The 21,734-nt window shown below is 46.2% G+C and overlaps 5 protein-coding genes across 5 annotated transcripts; 3 read left to right on the top strand and 2 right to left on the bottom strand.

The window, feature by feature from the left end:
* Positions 1-610: 610 nt before the first annotated feature.
* LOC131280930 (uncharacterized) lies at positions 611-4,173 on the top strand. Its single transcript, XM_058310553.1, has 5 exons — positions 611-626; positions 1,168-1,354; positions 2,284-3,068; positions 3,140-3,487; positions 3,563-4,173. Exons 1-5 carry the CDS (start codon positions 611-613, stop codon positions 4,171-4,173), a joined length of 1,947 nt encoding a protein of 648 aa, XP_058166536.1.
* A 4,945-nt stretch (positions 4,174-9,118) lies between these two features.
* Positions 9,119-10,168, top strand: LOC131282372 (6-pyruvoyl tetrahydrobiopterin synthase). The gene is made up of 3 exons (XM_058311810.1): positions 9,119-9,359; positions 9,431-9,510; positions 9,581-10,168. Exons 1-3 carry the CDS (start codon positions 9,292-9,294, stop codon positions 9,958-9,960), a joined length of 528 nt encoding a protein of 175 aa, XP_058167793.1. The 5' UTR covers positions 9,119-9,291; the 3' UTR covers positions 9,961-10,168.
* A 324-nt stretch (positions 10,169-10,492) lies between these two features.
* Positions 10,493-12,107, bottom strand: LOC131282371 (alkaline ceramidase). Its single transcript, XM_058311809.1, has 5 exons — positions 12,021-12,107; positions 11,774-11,915; positions 11,228-11,484; positions 11,005-11,142; positions 10,493-10,941 (listed from the first exon to the last, which is right to left on the bottom strand). Exons 2-5 carry the CDS (start codon positions 11,879-11,881, stop codon positions 10,623-10,625), a joined length of 822 nt encoding a protein of 273 aa, XP_058167792.1. The 5' UTR covers positions 11,882-11,915; positions 12,021-12,107; the 3' UTR covers positions 10,493-10,622.
* Positions 12,108-12,767: 660 nt separating this feature from the next.
* LOC131282616 (protein shuttle craft) lies at positions 12,768-16,117 on the top strand. The gene is made up of 3 exons (XM_058312126.1): positions 12,768-15,318; positions 15,392-15,743; positions 15,822-16,117. Exons 1-3 carry the CDS (start codon positions 12,815-12,817, stop codon positions 15,948-15,950), a joined length of 2,985 nt encoding a protein of 994 aa, XP_058168109.1. The 5' UTR covers positions 12,768-12,814; the 3' UTR covers positions 15,951-16,117.
* A 181-nt stretch (positions 16,118-16,298) lies between these two features.
* Positions 16,299-17,571, bottom strand: LOC131281641 (cytochrome c oxidase subunit 4 isoform 1, mitochondrial-like). Its single transcript, XM_058310991.1, has 3 exons — positions 17,504-17,571; positions 16,820-17,031; positions 16,299-16,745 (listed from the first exon to the last, which is right to left on the bottom strand). The coding sequence occupies exons 2-3, from the start codon at positions 17,024-17,026 to the stop codon at positions 16,419-16,421; spliced, it is 534 nt and encodes a 177-aa protein (XP_058166974.1). The 5' UTR covers positions 17,027-17,031; positions 17,504-17,571; the 3' UTR covers positions 16,299-16,418.
* Positions 17,572-21,734: the final 4,163 nt, after the last annotated feature.

Below are 21,734 nucleotides of genomic sequence, written 5' to 3'. Positions count from 1 at the left end.
GTTACGGTTTCCGGCTCGAGAAGCAACCGGACCCGCCAATCCTTTAAGCTCGTTAATTTCTTCGCATCTCATTGCATCTGCAGCTCGTTCCGCCGACTATAGAGGCCTGTTGATGGCCGTCGGCTCATCGGTGCGCTCCACGGGTGACCGGCTGTACCTGGAAGTGAACAATAATCTTTATGTCGTTTTTCCGTCCACTTACCTGCTCTACGTTCCGACCCCCTACAACAATTCACCCGCGATTCCCTCCGGCGCGGCGCCTTGTAGTATACTACAACTTGGATTATAATAAGTTCCACGAATCTTTGCCCGCTTTTGCTGAGGTGATTGTGTGACGTTGGCCGGTCGCCTCCCTTTTGGGTCGGTTGCTAACGAGGGATAACGTAGGATCAAAATGCCCAGCTAGCGAAATCTTTAGTCAAACCGATCGTGACGCTACAATCTGGATATATCTCCGACGGCTGTTTGGGTAAACCGCAGTGTTGATTGTTCACGTTGGTCTGGACAATTTGTTCTGTTTTTGTTCAACTACAACAGCCAGTTGGAATGGATGTCTACAAACGGTTCTCCCCCGCGATGTTGAACCACGCTTTGTTTTCTGAAGATAAAGATGAACAGTTTAAGATGTAAGCAAATATCGCGGAATCGTGGTACGTCTGGCATGTTTTTCTGATGGAAAACAGTTCCAAGAAAATCCAGTAGACGATTTCGGTTTTTGTCCCGCTTCAGTTGAAAAGAGGGCAAATTATTGAATTATCTTTTTTGCTATTTTTTTACGACCATTATGGAGACGCCCGGTTGATCTTGACAGTGAGGTAGAAGGTGTTCGGCCGCATAGACTCACACACACAGACACACATGTACAAGACATACGAAAGGCTATCTCCAAAGCTCCTAATTCCCAAGCCATAAAGCCCGCGGATTTCTATTGCCTCTCGAGTCGGACGGCATTCCGCTATAAATATTTGCGCCAGCGGGCGCGAATGGTCACAGTACTGTCAGTTGCACCTACGTTCGCATCGAGAACGGGACCGCATTTACTTTTGCCCGATCATTAGGGCCAAGGTCGGAACTTCTAGTGGGTGTGAATTAGACCAGACGATTCTTGTGATTCAGTGTAACCCCGAAAGCGGATGAAAAACGTGATGCGATCCTCACTTTTGACAGTAATCGTAGCCCTATGCTGCCTCGAAATAGAAGCGCAAACATGGCTACAAACGGCATTGGAGCGTTCAAACGGAACACTGGACGTGCGATCATTTCCGGGTGAACAGTGTTTGCGTCAGTGTGACGACACGCAGCCACGGATTTGCCACTTTGCCTGGACGATGGAACACTACCACGTGATGGGACCGTAAGTAATAAGCCGAGTTGTTGTTGCGTCTAAGTCAACAAAAGTGTATCTTCCTGAAGTTCCGGAGTCCACCGAGACACTTCTTCTACGTGCGAGATGTATATCGTCACCTTGTTTTCGTCGGAGAATAGATGCAAACACGCAGCAAAGCCCCACAGAACTAGGCGATACGAACAGCTGAGATCGTGTGCATAGTGATAGGAATCCGAGAGAACTCCAGCGTATCGTAAACTATCTCAGAACTGGCGTCATAGGTTTACGACCCGCTCAATGTTCGATGTGGGGAAGATATAGCTGGTTTTTTAGTTTAAAAGTGCAACATTACCTCGATGGGAAAATCCTCTGCTACTGGGTGCTACTAAGTTAGTCCAGGGCCAAGGGTGATTTGTTGATGAACTAGAGTGTCTCATAAAAATACTTCGAACTTGAAGAGGTCATAAAAATATGACTACATCTAAAAATGCAACATCCAGCTGGATTAGTTGTGCAGCACTTGAGGAAGGAACGCCTTGTTCAACGTTATCGAGAGAAAGTATTATACCTTTATTCGTGATGTAGGCTAAGCGGCATTAAGGTCTTAATTCGATTACATGCTCTATCCAGACAACATGTCTAGCAGGAAATATTACAGTTACTAGTTAGCCATAATCATTCGGGATTAGAATGATATGGTACGGATAAGCGGGAATCCATTCGGAATGTACGACTTGACCCACTTGAAATAGTCGCGTGAAGTATTCTCGAGACCCCGGCAGGTCATTCGGCAGTGATCCACTTCAAGTGATACTTCAACACGGTGACACTTAACCGGTTTCAATGAATTCAGAAGTGTCTTTCTTATGACACGACCAAACACGGGTGTTTATGAATGAATGTTCCATTGGAGAACTGGAAGTAAAGCTCACTTGTCATTCTTTTTATTCCTCCAGTGCTTGTCGGGACTGCGCTAAAGGTAAACGGGAGGACTGCTATCATCCGGCCTGCATCACAGCTGATGGTGTCGAGCGAGGTGTTATGAGTATCAACCGGAAAATCCCCGGGCCAGCCATCAGCGTGTGCCGAGGGGATCTACTCGTGATCGATATCACAAACGCCATGGCTGGCACATCCGCTACCATCCACTGGCACGGATTACATCAGCGTGCGACGCCCCACATGGATGGCGTTCCGTTCATCACGCAATGTCCGATCGGATTCGGGAACACCTTCCGGTACGCTTATCACGCCACCGAACCCGGAACTCAGTTCTATCACTCGCACTCGGGACACCACAAGGTGAACGGCCACTACGGTGCGCTTGTGATACGTGAGCCCCGCAAGGATGACCCAAATGGTGACCTCTACCACTACGACACACCGGCCCACGTGATTCTGGGGTCCGACTGGATGCACATCGACGGGGAAATGTTTATGCCCGGGCTTCCATCGGCCGGCGGAATCATGCCGGTGAACCTACTCATCAACGGACGAGGGACGTTCCGAGGTTCCACGCAGACACCGCTGGAGGTGTTCTACGTACGTCGGGGGGCACGCTTCCGGTTCCGATTCATCAACGCGGCTAGTCACGTTTGCCCACTTCAGCTACAGATCGAAGATCACACGATGGAGATCATCGCCAGCGACTCGTTCCATCTACAGCCGCGCAAGGTGGACACACTGGTCACCACTTCCGGTGAGCGGTATGACTTCATTGTCGATGCACAAGGTGCTAGAGGTAAGAAACACTTTACTTTCGTCGCGATTGAGGCATAACCAACTCTTATTCTATGCGTTTTTTTTTTTCAGATACCTACTGGGTACGCCTACGAGCCCTTGGACCATGTGAACAGCTTCAACTCGAGCAGTACGCCGTCCTCAGCTACACCGATACACCATTGCCTGATGCAGCCTTCCCGACAGAGCCTCCGCCGCCTTATGAGAAGCCGTTCCCTAACGCTGCAACGATAAACCATCCGAACGCCACTTGTGGGCAACCGGAGTTTGAAGACTACTGTATCACCGACCTACAGGCCTACGACACGGACGAAGCGGTCGTGAACGGACTTCCGGATCATCAGTTTACACTTGGCTTCTATAACTATCCTGTCTCTTTTAACGATATGTTCGAGCGGCGTCCATATGAACATTTTATGAGTATGTATTCTTGAGGAATCTTTTTGTGATAAGACTTATAGTTCTATTTAAGATGATTTCTCTTTAACTCTTCAGATATCCACGCTGACATTATGCTACAGGGTGCCATCAACAACATCAGCCTTGCTTATCCACCCTTCCCGCTCCTCACACAACCGGAGCAGATCGACGAAAGCATGTTCTGCACAAGCGAAAACCGACCTGCCCGATGCGCCGACCGCCAACTCTGCACCTGCATCCACCGGATCAAGATCAAGCAGGGCGCCCTCGTGGAGCTGTACATCCTCGACCTAACGCCCTCCGTCGGTGACCTAAACCACCCGTTCCACCTGCACGGCTACCAGATGTTCGTGATGGAGCTCGGCCAGGACCGGCGGGTTCCGATCACGGTCGAAATCGCCCAACAGATCGCCCGCCAGCGACTTCGGCAGCGTAACGCGGCCGGACTTCCGCCCCGCAAGGACACCGTGTCCATTCCGAGCCGGGGTTACGCACGGGTTCGCTTCCGTGCGGACAATCCCGGCTTCTGGTTGATGCACTGTCACTACGAGTGGCACACGGCGGTCGGTATGGCGCTGGTGCTGCAGGTCGGCGAAACGGACCAGATGGTGAAACCGCCGGCCGGCTTCCCCAAGTGCAACAGCTACACCCCGCCAGTGGAGGATCTGCTGACGGATGGTCTCTGAGGAGGGATGAGGAACGGGGGGGAAAAGCAGCCGATCGAAAACCACACGATTGTGATACCAACGCTACAGCATTATTTATTCTTGCCATCGTTACCTTTAAGTACTATACTCCAGGGGTTAAATGAATAATAAATTATTTTTAAGAAAAATTTCATCATCAGACATTGAAGCCGTTTGATGATCAAACGCTGTGTAATCAGCTTGAAACCATGTCTTATATCTGTGTGTCGGATCGTGAAGAAAAGTAGGCTTTTCAATCAAAGAAGGTATAGCTTTACGTGTATGAATGTATAAATTAAAGAAGTTGGAAAGGAGGCATTTAAAAGGTGAAACTGTAAGTTGCAAAAATAATAATAAAAGGATCAACCGAAGCAAGTATGAAAAATGAAATGGCTTATCCAATTTGTATTTATTTATTTTGGAGTCACATTATCACATTCTATTAGTAAAACAAGGTTTCTTAAGTTTAGTCAAACCTCAATCAAGCACGCGTCATATACTGATGAAGATTATTATGAACAGACTCCGTTTATATCACATTCAGAACAATGATAAAGGGGCTATTGAGACTCGACAAGAGACTCTCTTGATTCTCTTCTCGACCTAGACGACTTCTTCGCCCTTAGCGAGAGGGTTTCAATTATCCTTGATGGTTGATAGACTGATCACTATCAAGAACTTCTCCCATACGCAACTCAGATCATTCTCTGGTTAATAAAAACATAGCAGAGGACTGATTGACCCCGGGTTCCTCCGACGATTAAAAAAAACCTCTCAAAAATGCAGAATATCAGTCGCATCAGAAGGCACATCACCATCCCATCAGAGGCCCCGACATGGGCGTCGTCGTCGTGCGCGTGTAAATGCCACTTGAGTGTAAGTACACCCACAGCGCGTCAAAGGTTACAATGCCACTCGAAAAAGTGAAAAGGGAAAAGGAAAAGAATCGAAGGAGATGAAAAATCTCAACGCTTGAAAGATGAATCCCGTCCCCGTTCCCTGCACGCGCCCGAGAACATTAGAACACGGTAACGGCTGGAAAGCGAGGGTTTTAAATTTCAATTACAATGCACTTGCTTTCATCAACGCGCCGAGAGATGGCGCGATAGGACCGCGCTTCCGGTGTCGCGAGAAAACGACATCCGTGCCGTGCCATTGTGTTCCGACGGGTAAACCGTTTAGCGGGACACAAATGCGCCCACCGCAACACACCCTCCCCCCACTTCAGCAACACGCCCACCGGAAGCGCTTATCTGGCTTTTCCTTCGGAGACATTACTCGCCCTTCCCGAGCCGGGCCCGCGTGGAGGACGTGTCTCGCACGTTTCTATTATTGTTCAAGTGTGTTGTGTGTGAGGGTGTGCTGAACTAACGATCCGGTTTGCCTTCCCTTGCCCGTGATGGGAACACAAGTGGATCTTCTGAAACGACAAGCAACAAACGATGCCTCACATGTCTCGCAGGATGTGAGATTCACTCCAGTTCCACCAGAAACTGCTGATGATTGCCGAACGGCTTCATTCGTCCAGGTCGGCGATTCGCGATTACAGCAGATTTTCCGGACGGGAAACGCAAGTAAGAAAAAGGAACAACACGGGTGTCGCTCTTCCCTTTCCCAAGAACTACGTTGGGATAGGAGTGAATTTAAATCATTCCAAGCATTGTCGGAAGTGCTAGGTCACTGTAAAGCTTCTTAATGATAATGATATTAACGAGCGAGCTTACCGTTCCGGATACAATTGCAGATTTAAATCGTACACTAAGGTAATCCCAGCTCGCTTTTAATCGTACCAGCATTTAATTTCGCCTTCCTGACTTCCGTTCCGAGCGTCCAGATTAAGGTTGGATAAACGAGGACAAAATAAGACACATTGAATGCACGTTGCGCAAGAATGTTTTACAGCGTGGAAATCAAATGGAAATTAAATTTTTGGTTTTGGGTTTTCCTTGACGAAAACTACTTTGGTGTTGTAAAGATGAATTGCATAAATTTGTTAAATAAAGTACCATTTTTGTACCAACCGAAATTGAAAGGGCATCCGGCACGCATAGTCAACTCTCATAGCTTACTTTGTGCCCTCAGAAAGGCCAGGTGGCGCATCGCTTTGCTGTGGCCGGGGTGTGTATGCATAAATAAAATGCCCCTTCCTATTTGCCATGCCGTTTGAGTCTTCTCTTGAAAGTCTGGTTTACCGACATCCTACGGTGCTTTTCTCGTTCCATTGCACGTCCCAGAGCAAACGGTTTTGCCCGAAACCCAAAGGTATGCCTCGGTTAGAGCAACATACCTGGTGTTGATACCTCGTGATGATACCTTGCGCAGAGGACTCTTGCACTTCGGAAAGTCGCCCCCGGTCTGCCCAGTTGACCAGCTGGAATTTCGTGCTTCAAAAGGCAGCCTTCGTCGAACAGGTTGAACGAAAGCTCTACCAGCATGCATGCATCCTACCACCAAAAGGTGCCAAAGATGAGCCAGAGGACTCATTTGCTTTTCAGCTACTTTCTTCTTTCGTTTTTTAGTCGAAACTCCGGTGCTCCCCTACGAAAAGTCTGGTTTATTTTCACCCGATTCTAAGTATCCCTTTTCGGTTTTTGAATTTTACTTTCCCTCGCGTGCAAATATGTTTACCAACCTGGGCAGTCTCACACCTGCATGGAACTTTCAGCTTTTCATTTTCGGGTGCCGACCGTCTGTTTTTGCATCTTTCTAATCGATGGGAGCTAGAAAAACAGCTCCTTGCAGAAAAAAAAACTTGTTGATCATGAATGAGGTTTTGACACATTTTCTTTAGAAGTGTCCCCAAAAAGAAGCTTCATGGAATCCTTTCACCTCGGGTCTAAAAAAGGAGATAGATTCCGAACCCTCCATCAGCTCCATGGTGAATCATAATTGGGATCTTTTAAAAGCACTTCAATCTGCGGGGGAAAAAGTCCCCTAAGAGTCTTACGCAAACTGTGGCACTTGAAAAATATGTTCCGCTTATCATGAACACTATCTTAATCAGGGCTTTCAGTGGTACACTGGTGAAATAAGCTACTTAAATTTGCCGATAAAATCTTAAATGGAGGAACCCCACAAACTGAAGTACTAACACCCACAAGTGTGCGTTATTTGATTCACGAGAGTGAAATTGGATCATAGTTTAGGTTCGTTTATCGGCAACTGATTCAAACATCAATTATATCTTTTCGCTTATACCGGAAACCCATTCATTCCGATGGTGGTTATTAAGAGCATATTAAACCTGGCAAAGACAAACCTAAAAAACCAACATTGTAAGCGGCTTCTTTCGCTGCCGTACACAATTAGAAGGCATTTGAAAGATACGGTGGGTGAGAAGAGAACTCGACTTGCACCCGATAAATGACTACGAAGCGACCAAGGACGTCGCCACCATCGTCCTGGGAAACATAGTTCCCGTAAAACCTTTCCCCGGCTAACGTGATTATAACCGGGCGGCAAACGATGATAACGATGTCGGGCACACCGTCCGACGACCGTAGGCCTCCCAGTAAGTGCTGAACGGTTAACCACATTGAATTACAACCCATTTGGTGCATGTGCGGTCACGCGGGAGAGGCCAGGGATTCACGGAAGGGCGGCGAAAAAACACCCAACCGGATGTCATAAAATTACCGTAAGAGCGTTTATCGAGAAAATTGCTCTGCCAGCAGGAAACCTGATTCAAGGAGCAAACCCTCGCCAAACCCCTCCGGTCGGCCGTCGTCGCCTTCTCGCGGTCAGGGAATGTTCGCAAGGGGACCGGAAATCATCTGCAAACAATTTTCATCTAATCGTTGCCTCTCGCAACGGTCGGACCCAAGTGGTAGTGTCCTGATTGTTGCAAAGATCCTTGGGCCGCAACAGTTTGCCACTAATCGAAAGGGTCGGTGCATGGAGCCGGGATTCGGGCGGTCCTGTAACCGGAACCGAAAGTGACCCATCTTTGAATGTAGAACATGCCGATAGGCAGTGGTTTCCTAGCAAAAACCTGCCGATAGGCATTCTCGCGAACGTCCTACAGTAATAATTGGTTCTCTGGAACTAACCGCAAGGGCATATGTCGTCCTTGGTTAAGCTTTCCTCTCCGACCAAGATTGGAAGAGTCCTGTAATACTGTTTTAATATTTTTATTATCACAAGCAATTGCTTGGTTTGTCCATATATCATGTCAAAACCACATTCAACAAGTAAATGTAAATTGTTTATGGTAAAAGGAAATTGGAAATTTTTTTTGTATGGAGTAGTCGCCTCTGGCGCGCGATCATGCACTGCATCGAATATTCGGTATATTATCCTTTTTATTGTTCATGAAGCAATAGATATATAAGGCAATAGATATATATGTAGAACATTTTCGAGCAGTCATCCTACTTCGTTCTACTCACCATACAAAACTGCTCGATTTGTGTTTCACGTAGGACGTTTTTAGCACGATTTGCTCGAAATCGCCAAGCGGGCTTGCAGTGAAATATTGCTATCGTCTTCCAGTAGCTTAATGTAGTTCTTAGTGATGTGAAAATTAAATCCCTGTAAGGACTTGATTCTTACTATTCCAACTCCTCTGATCCGGATCGCTAAATCCGAATCCCGATCCGTCATATCATGCGTGCACATCGAATTTGACGATTTTTGATGTCATTTGTTAAATCATTTGAATGGTTTACGATAGAAAAACAGTATATGGCCAATCTTATTCTCAGTTAATTCAAACAACACATACACTCGTTCTGATCAAAAGTTCGGTTCATTTGGCATGCAATTTATGAAAGTTGAAAGTTGTAGTTCTATATCGACTCGCAACGTAACTAATTTGGTTCACCAAATCAATTCGGATCAAGATGATTAAAATCCCAAACAAACCAAATCTGATCCGAATCCTTCAAATGGGATCCAATCTTCGAATCACCCGAATCCCGATTCTGCCAACACTACAAGTGTTAACTTTTGTTAATCAAAATACCACATTTACAAACTAGAAAGTTGTTATTATTCTACAATAGACTCACCAAACGACGATCAACAGGTTGAATCGGCAATTTTGGATAGAATTGGTGTAGTTTTGCGTGAACAGCTAACGTTACCTGCCTTGTAGAAAGCTACATTCCCAGTGAAAACATGCCACCCCGTCCGCTAGCCTATCTGACCAGAAAGGAATGTTTTAGCGCGTGTCACCGGTTACATAGGTCGGTTCGTTGTACTTTAACTTTCCCTCCGAACAAGCACACATTTTTTCACCAACTACCCTCATACACAGTCCTTTCCTGAACGACGAAGATAACCGGCAGGTGTACGGCAAGTGCAACAATCCGAACGGACATGGCCACAATTATACCGGTAAGTGAGGTGCTCGCAGCTGAAATTCTTCCGACAAACGGAAACAGGCAAATTTGATCTCTCTTTGTAGTGGAGGTAACAGTCCGCGGTCCGGTGGACCCGAAGACCGGCATGGTGATAAACATAACCGATTTGAAGGAGTACATGGACCATGCCATCATGAAAAAGTTGGACCACCTGAACCTGGACAAGGATGTGCCGTACTTTAAGAATCTCCCCAGCACCACCGAGAACGTTGCCATTTTTATATGGGACAGCTTGAAGTTGATCATGAAACTTCCAGAACTGCTGTACGAAATCAAAATCTATGAAACAGATAAAAATTCTGTTGTCTATCGCGGCGAGAAACACGAAGCAGGACATCACCATCATCAAGAGGCACCGAAGAATGTGCGCCCTACGGCGTCGTCGGAAACCTCCTCCAATCTCTCATCTGATTCGGACAGCTAAATACGCAGCTGTTCATCGCCAGCCTCTAGAAATTTATGGTAGAAAAAGTGAACTTGTTGCCTCTTTCGGATTTTTTTTACTGCAGTATTGCATATGAAATGTATTATGAATTAGGAAGCCTCGGATCTGACCCCCTCCATGACGATCAAATGAAGATGAAAGACTATGATAAATGGACTCAATAAAAATGGGATATTTCAAAGCATTATCACAAAGCAGAGAATATTGCTGTTTTGAATATTTTATTAAAACTGTTAAATAGTAATCGACAAATCTATGCACCTGAAAGTAGGTTCTGATGAGCGAAATTCTATCACTTCGCTATTGCTTGCAAATAAAACCATATTACTAGTATCACTCACTGTTTTGCAAATAACCCTGGTAAGCCTTCTATATTTACATTAACTTGAGAAAAATCTTTCTTATGCTGACATGTTTGATTGGCTCTACTGGGTCGATTATCAAACGATATTTCTCTCACTATTTGATTAAAATCAGCGTGCAATCTATATATAGTGCATCCCCTCCCTGTAAGCGTTCTGTGGTTTTTTGGTAAATATACGAGATTCAAATACCTTTCGTTTGCAGTGTGGACAAATATGTAATTCCCCTGTTCCTCACAAGAAAGTAATGATTTGGCTTGCAAATATGTTGACGACGATTTAAATTTCATCGTCATCAAACTTTTTAGCATAGTTAATGGACACGTACGGAATTCCCAGCTCAAAATCGTTCCGTGGCCAGTACTTCAGCGTCGGTCGGCTTTCGGGGCGTTCGTCGTTGACGAAAAAGAAAGCAAACAGAACGCATGCCGGATAAGCGGAGATGAAAATGAGAATATGCCAAAATCCGTGCAGATACGGGAAGTTCATCGACGACCAGGTATCGCAGAACATACGATCGTTGATCCAGCATACGATGGCAGCTATCAGGATCGTTGTGTTACGAACACCCAAACGGTACACGCGCTCATCCTTGACACTGAAAATAGTTTCAGAGAACTTTTTTATGATGAATGCTTTTAACCATAAAGGCGCTACTTACATTTTCAATTCCTTATACAAAAGGTACGTTGCTGGTATGGCCAAAAACATGAGTGCAAACGCATTTATGGCAGGATGGCAAAACGAGAGAGCTGTGGCAGCGATGGAAAATATCGACATCGATAAGCAGAACCGTTTCCTGCAAACGAAACCAAATGTCAAGTAACAATTACTTCTACCACGTGTCTCAAAAACACGTGTTCGGTTTAGTCTCGCTCCCGTACCTAGATCCTTTGAAGATTCTCGGAAAATGTCGCCTCGGACAGAACAGGCTTAGGGTGGCCATAAACACCCACAAAATGGTCAACTCATCGAGTAGCTGGCCAAGTAAACTGAGTGTCGCGTGGAAGTATGCCGACGAAAGGCCGACCACAATCAACAGGACCCAGATCAGATGGATGGCCGGTTGTATGAACTTCCCGTAGTCTTTAAACAGGTAGATAAGGAACGGTGGGCCAAGAAGAAACAATACGTTGCTAATCTGCAAATATAGTACGAGCAAACAGGAAGCACAAATTATCAAACAGAATGACATTATGTGTACACATACCAGTGGATTAATTTATGCAAAGTGATAAATGGTAATGGTACAGAAATTCGAGAAAGGGTCGCGTGTAAGAGAAAAGGCGGCTACTTGAACGAAGCAGTAGAAGGTAATTAAGCATTATGTAATGAAAACCATTGCGCATACCATTTTTGTTTTGCCAATTGCACGAATAATTGACGGCACACGCGGAATCAGCGGAAGGCCACATTTTGCACCATCTTACCGTATTCACAAACTCGGCAATGTCTGGCGAAACTAGATAGTTTCCCTCGCACCAATCCACTGGTGAACTGCCACGTTCTAGATGTTCCCAGGTCATGCTTTGCAACATACTAAACTAACCATGAATCGTACAACACGTTCAACTGCGGAAAACGAACGAAAATTATTCCGAATCAATGATAAACTAGACTCGATACCGTTGAATCAAGTAGAACGGTTCGATTTCAGCTTGGTGTTAAATAACCTACTTTCTTTGTTTACGTCCACTGCGTAGTTCTATGCCACGGTCTGTTGCTCGAGACGATTTCTAATGCAATTCTGGAAGGAAAACGCACAGCTGTTCCTATTTACCCTTTAATTGACGGCAGGTGCGCTTGTTTATAATTTTCTCCTTTTTGACAGAAGCCTGAAGTTTCCCTTTAAATTTACAAATCAGTGGTAACTTGTTCTTGTATTTCCCGTTTTTTGTGTAGGAGAGTTCAATTTTAAGAAAGTAAAGAGTTTCATTGTAAAATGTTTAGCAATGATTGAATATTTCACGTACTACCTGCCTGTTGTTTCAACCTCCTGGTTCACGTATCCTTGTGTCCAACTCGTCACGAATTCGTGCTGTCAAACCATATTTGACAATCGTTCGAGTCTTCTTCGAGGATTCCACTCGAGTGCAGTTATTCTGTGATCTATTGTGTATTTTCTTGGATAAATCTTTAAACACCCAATAATCTAGTTTTATTACATCTGCAAGGTATGCTCAATGCCCCGCTCCGCACTTTCCCTCCGTTTGTGAACGTAAAACGGTCGGGCATCGGCTAATATCGCCCGAAAGATACCGCCCCCTTCCTGTGCTTAACCTGAAATTGTCGTCAAGTCATCTTTCCCTCAGCATTTCATCACCGCTTGCAATTGTCCACATTTTTCGCATTCCAGACCACCGCGCACAACAACAAAACCTCAATCTCTAGGAGCGTCGACAGGGGATAAAGGTTTGGAGTTTACTCCTGCCGCTACCGGGCCTCCCCCGGGCGACGGGGAACAGGCCGAGATGGCATCGGGTAGTGAAAACGGTGCTTCAACTGGAGGAAGCGCCGCTTTCAATGAATTTGTGTCCCAGTTCAACGCTCGCTTAGAGCTACAGTATTTCCCACCGACCAGCAACGGCCAGCAGCCTGCCTCGGGCGCGGCGCCACCACCGTTTTCGCCTTATGTGATCGCTTCCAACCTTACACCGACGGCGGCCGAATTTGTGCCCCGTAAGTATCAATCCTCCTTTGCCACGCCGCAGGCAGCTCCGTTGGAATCGTACGTCCTGGCAACCGCTCCGCCGGTGTTCAACAATGTTTGCGAACGGCCTACCTCCTCGGCCATCGATCGAGAGGATCGAGAAGAAAATGGTCGCGCGGGCCCATCCAACCATTTGCATGGTTCCGGTCGGGCCGGTTTCGGTGTTGGCAGTAGTCGCCCGAGACGCAACGAAAGTCTGAAACCGCGCAATGGTTGGCACACCCGGGACGATCGTCCCGTTGGGCGTGGGAAGTGGAAGGCAAATCAACCGATACCGGGAAGTGGACGACTGCAACGGATGCACGACCACGACGATGACGACGATCGTTCGTCGACAATGAATGGAGAAAGCGCATCATCGTCGCGTTACGCCAGCGGAAGACATCAAAGGGGAAATCAAAGGACACTGCACCACCATCATGATCAAGATCGTCTAGCGCAAAACGTTCCCGCTGCCCCCGCGGTCGATGAGAACCTGGTTAAACCGCTTTCGAAGTGTTCACAGCGGGAAAAATTGATGCGCGAAATTGAATGCTACCGGCTGGAGTGTTTGGTGTGCTGCGAGATCGTTAAGCCGATGCAATCGACGTGGTCCTGCGGGAACTGCTACCACATACTGCATCTTACGTGCGTCACACGTTGGGCGACCAGTTCGCAGTCGGACGATGGAAGCTGGCGCTGTCCGGCGTGTCAGAACGTGCTGAAGACAGTTCCCCGCGAGTACCTCTGCTTCTGTGGGAAGGAGAAAAATCCCACCTACAATAGGGAAGATCTGGCGCACTCCTGTGGCGAGGTTTGCGGTAGGCGAGACTTTTGCGAGCACCCCTGCACGTTGCTATGCCATCCTGGGCCTTGTCCGCCGTGTCAGGCGTCGGTGCAGCGTCGTTGCGGATGTGGTAGGCTGGAGAAAGCGCTCCTGTGCAGCAGGAAGGAGGATTTGCTGTGTGACGCGACTTGTGATAAGGCGCTGAACTGTGATCGACATCGGTGCGCGAAACGGTGCCACGGTGGAGACTGCGATCCGTGTGAAGAGCAGGTCCAGCACAATTGCCACTGTGGCAAGTGCGACCGAATGGTGGCGTGCACGAAAGGAAACCTGGAGAAAACGGTCTACGGATGCGGTGCGGTTTGTGATCGTCCGTTGAGCTGCGGGAACCATCGTTGCGAACTGCTGTGTCATGAGGGCGATTGTACTCCCTGCATGGACCGCCCCGAGGTGGTGCTTAGTTGTCCGTGCGGTCGACAGCCCATCGAGGCGGGTAGTAGAACGTCCTGCCTTGATCCCATCCCAACTTGCACGGGGAACTGTGGGAAGAAGTTGGCGTGCGGTCCGCCGGGGGCACATCATTGCTGTGACGCACGCTGCCATCGGGGTGAGTGTCCACCGTGCAAAAAGTCCACCACCGTCAAGTGTCGCTGTGGCAACATGGACCAACCGATGAAGTGCAAGGACCTTACGACACGGGCGGACGATGCGCGTTGCAAAAAACGTTGCGTCCGCAGGAGGAGCTGCGCGAAGCATAAATGCAACCAACTGTGCTGCATCGATTTTGATCACATCTGCCCGAAAACGTGCTCCCTGCCGCTGTCCTGTGGGCGCCATCGGTGTGATAAACCTTGCCACAAGGGCAACTGCCAGCCGTGTCACCGGGTTTCGTTCGACGAGCTGACGTGTGATTGTGGCGCCAACATAATCTACCCACCGGTGCCTTGCGGGACCAAAAAGCCGGCCTGCGATCGACCCTGCGCTAGGCGGCACGTTTGCGATCATCCCGCGCTTCACAACTGCCACTCGGAAGCGGAGTGTCCACCGTGTGTTGTGCTAACGGCAAAGTATTGCTTCGGCCAGCACGAACAGCGTGCGACTATTCCGTGCTATCAGCAATCGTTCAGCTGTGGTATGCCTTGTGCGCGACCGTTGTCCTGTGGGCGACACAAGTGTATCCGGGCATGCCACGAGGACAGCTGCCAACAGGACGGAGTGGTGTGCAAGCAAAGCTGCACCGCAACGAGGGAATCGTGTGGGCACCTCTGTAATGCAACCTGCCACGAAGGTGAATGTCCGGATACGCCCTGCCGTGTGATGGTCGATGTGACATGCGAGTGCGGTAACCGGAAGCAGCAGCGCTCGTGTCACGATTTTTCCAAAGAATATCGGCGCATTGCATCGACACAGCTGGCGTCGTCCGTGCAGGAAATGCAACGCGGAGGATCGGTTGAGCTGAGCGACATTTTGGGCCCAATCAGACCGAAAAACAATAGAACGTAAGAAAAAGACGGCCGCTGGGCCATGGGTTGATGATGCTTCATGCTTTCCCTTTATCTCTCCTTTCTCTAGCCTTGAATGTAATGATGAGTGCAAGCTCCTGGACCGTAACCGAAGGCTCGCATTGGCACTGCAAATTCGCAACCCCGATCTAACCTCAAAACTGCAGCCAAACTACTCGGAGTTCTTGCGCAGCTACGCCAAGAAAGACCTGGCCCTGGTGCAGATGGTACACGACAAGCTGACCGAGTTGGTCAAGCTGGCGAAGGAAAGCAAGCAAAAGTCTCGCTCGTACTCGTTCCCGGTGATGAACCGAGAGAAGCGCTCGGTCGTGCAGGAAATGTGCCACATGTTTGGCGTCGAAGCGGTTGCATACGATGCTGAACCGAATCGGAATATCGTGGCTACTGCGGATCGGTTTACGGTATGCATTTTACTGGCCTGTTTGCTTTATAACGAAAAAGGTTGTTTTTAAAGTGTACGTTCCATTTGTTTTTTACAGTGCTGGCTTCCCAGTATGAGCTTGATGGAGGTTTTACAGCGGGAGAACGGTCAGCGGCGCATCGTCGTACCGAATCTTAATGCCTGGGGACGACCGTCTGGTGCGTCGGCAGCGTCAAGCAGCAAATGAATGAAAGTCGCTACTAATATTAGATTCTAACCTTGCATCGATACAGAATTATTTATACTGTTTTCGTTTTTCTATCTTTTCACACTAACATAAACATCCGGCTATTTATAAAGTTAATTCATCCTCGCTTCATGCAAATATACTAAAATGTCTCCAAACTGCGGGGATTTCGATGCAGGAAAATAAGGCGTGCCTCTTTCATTTGTTCAAAATCACTTCTTTCCTTTGCCTTATGCATTGCATAAGCGATTCGAATATCATCCATTGATAATCTAAATTTAAATCGCTTTGTTTCGCGTCCGAAACAACGCAACTGTTTTGAAAAAATACACGTTGGACTTCCTAGAGGGTTCACTGATATTTATTAGCCCAACAAGCGCGCGCACAACAGCTGACCGGAACCGATGGGCCGATCACGGATTTTAATTACTTTTAAGCTTTACAATTCGACACCAAAAGCCGCACCGCTTACTTCCACTTGTTGTTATCGTAGTCCCACTTGGACGAAACGCCATGGATGGGGTTAATGTTCAGGTCCAGCATACGCTTCAGCTGGGCCTTCTGGTGTTCCTCATCGAACGTCTCCGGAATCGGATCGTAGACGAATGCCTTCAGCAGCAGCATGCCACAGAGGCTCATCGACGACACGATCAGGATGGCACCGAGGGCGGCCTTCCACTCGCCGGTGGGGTACTTCATCTCCGAGAACGTCTGGCAGAACGACGCACGGTAAAGGGCTTTCTTCTCCTGGACGGACAGCTTCTTCCAGCAACCCTTCTCCTTCTCGCGCAGAGCCTATATTGACGTGCGGAGAAAATCGATTAGCGATTTGCTTTAGGGGGAGCGGCGGGGTTTATGATTCAACTTACCAGAATGTCGCGGGTGTCCTCCTTGAAGCGGATCGCCGGCATTGGGAAGTCAACGCGGTCGGCGTAGACCGGCAGGCCGTTCCAGCCGTGTCCGACAACCTCCCGCTTGCCGATCTTCTGCGAGATCATGTCGTGGGACTGACGCACTCCCACCTTCGTGCGCAGGGCATTTCGGAGCACAACCGAAGCAAGGTTCACGTTGGCCATCGTTCCTGGGGGATGTGAAGTGAAGAAAACAAATCAAATGTGGGTTTTGCTGCCTCCCTTTACGCAAGAATCCTAGACGGAGTGAACTGTCAAACTGTCTAGTAGAACCATATGACTGCTTTGATAGGGGTGGAGAACTGAAGTGAAGAAAATGGTTATGTAATGCGCAAATTACACCGATTTCAACACACTGCAACAGACAAAGGATTGCTGTACTGATGCGGAAACTCTGCCGAAACGAAAAAACCATTTCGAACCCCATATTTCTCTAACCACTCGCAATTTTGATGCAAAATTCAATGATTACGAAATCATAACCCTACAAACGCGGTCATATTTCTTCGAGGGGCGGAAAGGATTCTCGCGTTGCAATAAACCCATTTCCACTCGGTGTAAATTTACTTCAGACACTTTTCGCGACACTTTTATATTTCTTGGGGACTTTAGAAGTTTTACGTACGGGCAAACACAACTCACCTCTAGCGATTTCACAAACCGACCGAGAATGAAAAGTTTGCTGTTTTTCGTGACAATTTGTCGAAGATTTTTTTTCGTTTGATGACGTTTTACGTTTATACTCTTTGCTCGACGGTTAATTCCGGAGCATCGTGTGGAAAGTGCTGTCCTCTAGTGGAAAACTAGGTCATCACAAAATTATTAAACTCAAAAAACAAAATATTTTTCGTTAAAAACTATTAAATGCACCCAACTAACAATTGATAAGCATCTTTAGAACATTCTGTCTGATCTTTAGAACGTTTTTGCACCTTCCAATAAACCGCTACATTAGGAACTGTAACCCAGCCGTTTGAGTTTTGACAACTCATGGAGGCGGCCATTTTTGCCGACGATTGTACCCGGTGAAAAAGTATAGCGATATGAAATAAAAAAAACGGCAATTTTAAAAAATATATATATATTTTCACTGGACTGAATCGTATCTCGTACTCTTCGGGATCAACCGCTGTATTTCCACCGGTCTTGCTTGTCATTTATTAGTTGCATGCAGCTGCAGCTATTGGGAGCCAACCTGTTAGAGTGGAGTACAACATCATTTTTTGAAATCTTTTTATGAGAAGTATTGTTGTTTTACTTACGTGTGTGTTGGTGATTGCTGCTTCTAAGGCTCGAACTGCGCCGTACAAGACGAGGTATGTTGTTGTCGGTTCATCAAACCACTTGAGCCACGCACCGCTTCGACGACTGGTAGTTTAAATGCTCAATATATATTAACGAATCCATTCAACAGATAATGGCTGACCACAGTTATACCAAAAAACAACCAGAAGCACCAGTTGGCTGGAAAAGTAGCCGTTCCAACCAAATACAAAATCAAAATAATGTTCAACCAAGTGATGCACCGACGTGCATCCCAACAGAAGCTTCCACATCAAATACACAAATTTCGGTACAGCAGACGCCCCTAGGAAACATAGACCAAAATGATAGAATTAATAATTTGTTGGCTGCTCATAACGAATTGAAACGCAAAGTAAAGGATTTAGAAGCGAACCAAACTTCTTTGAAAAAAACTGTGCATCAGCAGGGTAGGACAATAGCCCTCCAACGAACGATGCATGAACTGGCCCTCTCACAGGGAAATTTGGGGGGTGCTAGTATCGTTCCCAGCACTTTTGAATACAAACCTATGGAGTCTCCAGAACAACTCCAAGAGCTCGAAAGCAAGCTGATAGCAGATGCCCAATTTAGAAGCGACATGACGAATTGGCTTTGTTCGACGATTAGGGCAAGCGAAGCCGAAAATCGTTTGCACGAGGCGATCGACCTGCTATTTGATCGGGAGTTATTTACAAAATGTAGTTGGACCGGCAGAGGACAAAACGGGCCTAAAATCTCCATATCTGCTCATGTTAATATATTGGAATTGATGGTCCAATCTGCCCGGTTAGCTGGAGACATTCCCGATGATGAAGTGAAGCGATTTATGCAGAGGAAGCTAAAAAATGCTAAAACGCGTTTAGAATTAAAGGGCACCCGAAAAACCTGCTGCAGGATCATTAGGTTTAAGCCATAGTTTTTTATTAGTAGTTTTAATAGTATTTTTTTTTATCTCCATTTTGTTTTAAGAATTTCCTGTGAATTAATGTGAACTTGTTGTGATTTCTTTTGCATGTATATATGATTCTCTACTTTTTTATGTATATAAATAATTCATGTTCCTTTTATAATCAAAATAGAATTATTTTGCAAATTCGAATTAAAACAAATTTTCATTAAGAAAGCGAAAAACAGTATTTTGTTTTTATTATGCATGTTAGAATACCTTACATGTTTCACGTTTATATTATTCTTTCGATATTTGTTTGTGTTTGAACTTTAAACTTATTCCATCAACGTATGAGGTAAAGGAACAAATAGATGTTGACCCTCTTCATCTACTTGGATGGCCGCAAGCTTGCATTTAATGTATCTGGCATCTACTTGTATATTGGTTCCCCGCAGTGAGGCCACCAATCCGAGGCAAATATTTAGGCCAGTAGATTCACAGGGATCATCAAATACATCGGTAGGATCCATTACCCGTTTGCCTTCAATTAAGATCGTTGATGATATCTGTGTTGCCGTACAATATTGAACAACTTCATTGTTTTTAGTTAGAAACCATGCATCTCGTTTTGTTGGTTTTAGTTTATGAGACCTAAAATAAACTGTAACTCCATCTCTATGCGTCTTTAAAAAGGTTTTCGTTGGAGTTGTTCTGTTGCGCCGAAGGAGAGCTTGGAAATGGTCTAGCTCTGATAATCTATTTATAACCTGCTCTAAGTTTCTCCAACCACTTCTTAATAGGTTTTTTAAATGTTGTAGCTCGTTTTCAAATGGGTAGGAGGAGAATGTGCCTAATTCACCAAAATTCTTAACTTCATCATAAACATGTTGCAGATTGTGCACGTTACTGGTCATATATTGTCTTCCATAGACGTGTTCAAACTGCAAAACAAACTTAGCCAATAAATCTCCAGCAAACTGCCAACTTGATCGGTACACTCTGGAGGACAACAACGTCACAGCACAGAAGAGTAACAAAAAATGGTTATATTCAGCTGGGCTAATGTTGTTCCGCAAAACCACAATACCACCGTAATGAAGAAAGGAAGCAAATTCCGATCCTTTCCAATATTTGATATGCTCAACCTTTCTAAATTTGCGATGTATTTCTGATGGAAGACGAATTAGTTTCAGCGCCTGCGAAACACTGCGCATTTTCTCATCAGACCATTTGGGCGAACCTAACTTTCCGAACACCCAACCTTTCAAGAGTTTCCTCATGATACCTAAATCGATCAGGTGCAGACGATCCGCTACAATTACATCTTCAATCATATTAAAATATTTTAGGTCTAATAACGGAGAGTCTTCTTTGTGGTGTTGGCCGTATGCTCTCTGCCGGAAGCAAACATCGGTCCGAATTGGCTTATCAACTCCAACGAAAATTACCGTGCGAGAATTTGGATTATATTCGCCTTCGGTAGTACATTTCAAACATCCATGTTTTCCATTGAAGTTCGTCACACCTGAGAACGGACGTAAGAAAGATAAGTAAAGTAACATATAGAGAGAAAGAGGGTCTCACCTTTAATAAATGCTCGTGCCGGTGCATCAGCTATAATTGCACGAACTTTTATCTCATGCTGCACTTCGTTGATGATGGCTCCGTTATCCAAAAGCTCGTTAAGCTCCTGCACTAACGGTCGGAGAAACTCTTCAACCCTTGGAGGCTTCGTCGAGCCGCTGAAGATTGCCACCGTCATCGGAGCCTCTTGTGGAAGCTCATGTATGTTTATAAGAATCGGCCAAAACGTTTCCGGCCCGCTTCTATGTAGTGGCAACCCGTCGATAGATATGTTTAAAGATATCGTGGTAGGTAAAGTCACATTGCTGGAAATAAATAATAATTCAACATCACGATACGTGCATGAGCATTCGGCTAGTATTTCAATCTTGTTACCTGAATCGGTTGGACAAACAACATAGGACGCCTTTGTACCAATATCGACCACCGTCCACTGCAACAATGTTCGCGACGGTCCTATTAGTTTTCAAAAGAGTACGAGCATCCTTCGGTAGCTGATGTGTAGTCTTCTCTCGTAAAATATCAAGTATCATGTTCACAATCGAATGTGATAGATTTTTAACAACTGCCAAAAACCTTATACATTCCTCCATCGTCATGTCGCCATACTTCGAGGAACTTTCACCATGGCTATCTCCACTACTCACGTTATCAGGTACATCATCGATACTTGAGGCTTCATCTGGGCCCTGATCGTCTCCGGAACGCGTTTCTTCTTCTGAATCAACCGGATCGAAGACGATCAAAGAATTGTCATCAATCTCTAGCTGACCCGCACTGGTACTAGGAGCTGCTAAAACAAATAATCGTACATTTAAATTTCCCATTCACATTTGGAGCAACACAAGCACAAACACTTACGGTCCGTTCCACAAGAATGTTGGCTTTCCTGAGCAATTCTTTTGGCATTTGCCTTGTACAAATTACCAGAACGCTTGAGCTGCCCTAGAAAGTTGTTATTGTCGGCCATTTTCACTAGTTATGGACACCACTTTTAATAAAATCAAAATTTCCGGAGTGCAGGACGCTTGCAACTTGCTTCTGATTTTGTTTACAAAATGGTTGTGTGATGCGGTAGAAAGGGAGAGGCACTATGTAATTGCTTCCGTGAGTCGT

Source organism: Anopheles ziemanni, chromosome 2, assembly GCF_943734765.1.
Source record: "Anopheles ziemanni chromosome 2, idAnoZiCoDA_A2_x.2, whole genome shotgun sequence".
NCBI lineage: Eukaryota > Metazoa > Arthropoda > Insecta > Diptera > Culicidae > Anopheles > Anopheles ziemanni.
Note: the sequence above shows the minus strand (reverse complement) of the source record. Positions and strands in the feature narration are given on the sequence as shown.

Coding starts and splice junctions, on each gene's coding strand:
- LOC131282372 (XM_058311810.1), top strand. CDS start 9,292: ATGCCACCCCGTCCGCTAGCCTATCTGACCAGAAAGGAATGTTTTAGC. Junction 9,360..9,430: donor GCGTGTCACCGGTTACATAG/GTCGGTTCGTTG, acceptor CCTCATACACAG/TCCTTTCCTGAACGACGAAG. Junction 9,511..9,580: donor ACATGGCCACAATTATACCG/GTAAGTGAGGTG, acceptor CTCTCTTTGTAG/TGGAGGTAACAGTCCGCGGT.
- LOC131281641 (XM_058310991.1), bottom strand. CDS start 17,026: ATGGCCAACGTGAACCTTGCTTCGGTTGTGCTCCGAAATGCCCTGCGC. Junction 16,746..16,819: donor AGGACACCCGCGACATTCTG/GTAAGTTGAATC, acceptor ACGTCAATATAG/GCTCTGCGCGAGAAGGAGAA.
- LOC131282371 (XM_058311809.1), bottom strand. CDS start 11,881: ATGTTGCAAAGCATGACCTGGGAACATCTAGAACGTGGCAGTTCACCA. Junction 11,485..11,773: donor TTGCCGAGTTTGTGAATACG/GTAAGATGGTGC, acceptor CTATATTTGCAG/ATTAGCAACGTATTGTTTCT. Junction 11,143..11,227: donor AGAATCTTCAAAGGATCTAG/GTACGGGAGCGA, acceptor TTTCGTTTGCAG/GAAACGGTTCTGCTTATCGA.
- LOC131280930 (XM_058310553.1), top strand. Junction 3,069..3,139: donor CGATGCACAAGGTGCTAGAG/GTAAGAAACACT, acceptor TTTTTTTTTCAG/ATACCTACTGGGTACGCCTA. Junction 3,488..3,562: donor TCCATATGAACATTTTATGA/GTATGTATTCTT, acceptor TTAACTCTTCAG/ATATCCACGCTGACATTATG.
- LOC131282616 (XM_058312126.1), top strand. CDS start 12,815: ATGGCATCGGGTAGTGAAAACGGTGCTTCAACTGGAGGAAGCGCCGCT. Junction 15,319..15,391: donor AGACCGAAAAACAATAGAAC/GTAAGAAAAAGA, acceptor TCCTTTCTCTAG/CCTTGAATGTAATGATGAGT. Junction 15,744..15,821: donor CTACTGCGGATCGGTTTACG/GTATGCATTTTA, acceptor TGTTTTTTACAG/TGCTGGCTTCCCAGTATGAG.